The 1,001-nt window shown below is 58.7% G+C and overlaps 1 protein-coding gene across 1 annotated transcript; it reads right to left on the reverse strand.

Moving 5' to 3' along the window:
- Positions 1–4: 4 nt before the first annotated feature.
- LOC122191706 (zinc finger and BTB domain-containing protein 8A) lies at positions 5–789 on the reverse strand (the record flags this gene model as incomplete). Its single annotated transcript, XM_042892079.1, has 1 exon — positions 5–789. A coding segment is annotated over exon 1 (433 nt), but the record flags the coding sequence as incomplete, so codon positions are not given.
- Positions 790–1,001: the final 212 nt, after the last annotated feature.

The following is a 1,001-nucleotide window of genomic DNA, read 5'->3' on the forward strand; positions in this document are numbered from 1 at the left end:
TCCCCGCCGTTGGAATTCGCCTCCTTGTCTGAAAGGCTGAAGTAGCGATCCTTCTCCTTCTCACTGATGTCCAGCGACGACTTAATGAACGTTTTGCACACACTGATGACATCGGTCATCTGCAGGTAGCTGGCGGCCGACATCACTTCGATGACGTTCTGACCGGTGAGAGACAGTTTGCCCGAATACACAAAATCCAGAATAACTGTAAAAGTGTCAGGAGAAAATGCCTGGAAAGTGGCTGTGGTGGGCTGAGTCATTTCCTTGGAGCTCTGCGAAAGGAGCATCTTGAAGTACCCGCTGCTGGCAAACAGCACATTTCGGTGTGCTTTGAACACCTTCCCCTCCACCAGGATGCTGCAGTCGCAGAACAAGTCCTGTCTGCGCTGCTCATTGAGCTGCTGCAGGAGGTGAAACTGGTGGGACGAAATCTCCATTCCAGAACAGCTGCGGTGTCCCTTTAGGAAACAAACAAATTAGAAACTGGGCTTCTGCGTGGAGCAACTCGCCAAGGACGGCAGACCGGATTTTACAGATATTTTGAAAACTAATCTTATTCAAACACACAAATATATTTCAATTACAATATCCAAATATCCACGCCCAGGCATTTCTGTTCGACAAGGATGGAATGAGTCCAACTGAGGCCGTCCCGTTATTTGGCAGCGACGTCAAGGCTCCAACTGGGAGGAATCGCATCCCGAGGATGCAGGAGGTGAGAAACGGGCCGGCAGGCGCGCGGCCCTCAGCCGTTCACCGTCAGGGCGAGGAGCCCTCGAGCGGCTGCGGCCGGAGCCTCCGCCCGTGCAGGGCTGCCGTTCCCGCACCGCCCGAGGGACCAGAAACGGGAACTCGGCGACCGCGGGGCTCCGGCCGCGTCCCTCCCGGCCCGGGCCGCCCCGGCATTGGCCGCCGCCGCCGCCACTCAACGCGCCCCGCCCGCATCGGCCGCCGGCAGCCCGGGACGCCCGGCGGCGCTGGGCCCGCCCGCCAAAGCGCGG

The sequence above is a fragment of the Lagopus leucura genome, unplaced genomic scaffold, assembly GCF_019238085.1.
Source record: "Lagopus leucura isolate 7727_CA_CO unplaced genomic scaffold, USGS_WTPT01 32127-0_obj-0_obj, whole genome shotgun sequence".
NCBI lineage: Eukaryota > Metazoa > Chordata > Aves > Galliformes > Phasianidae > Lagopus > Lagopus leucura.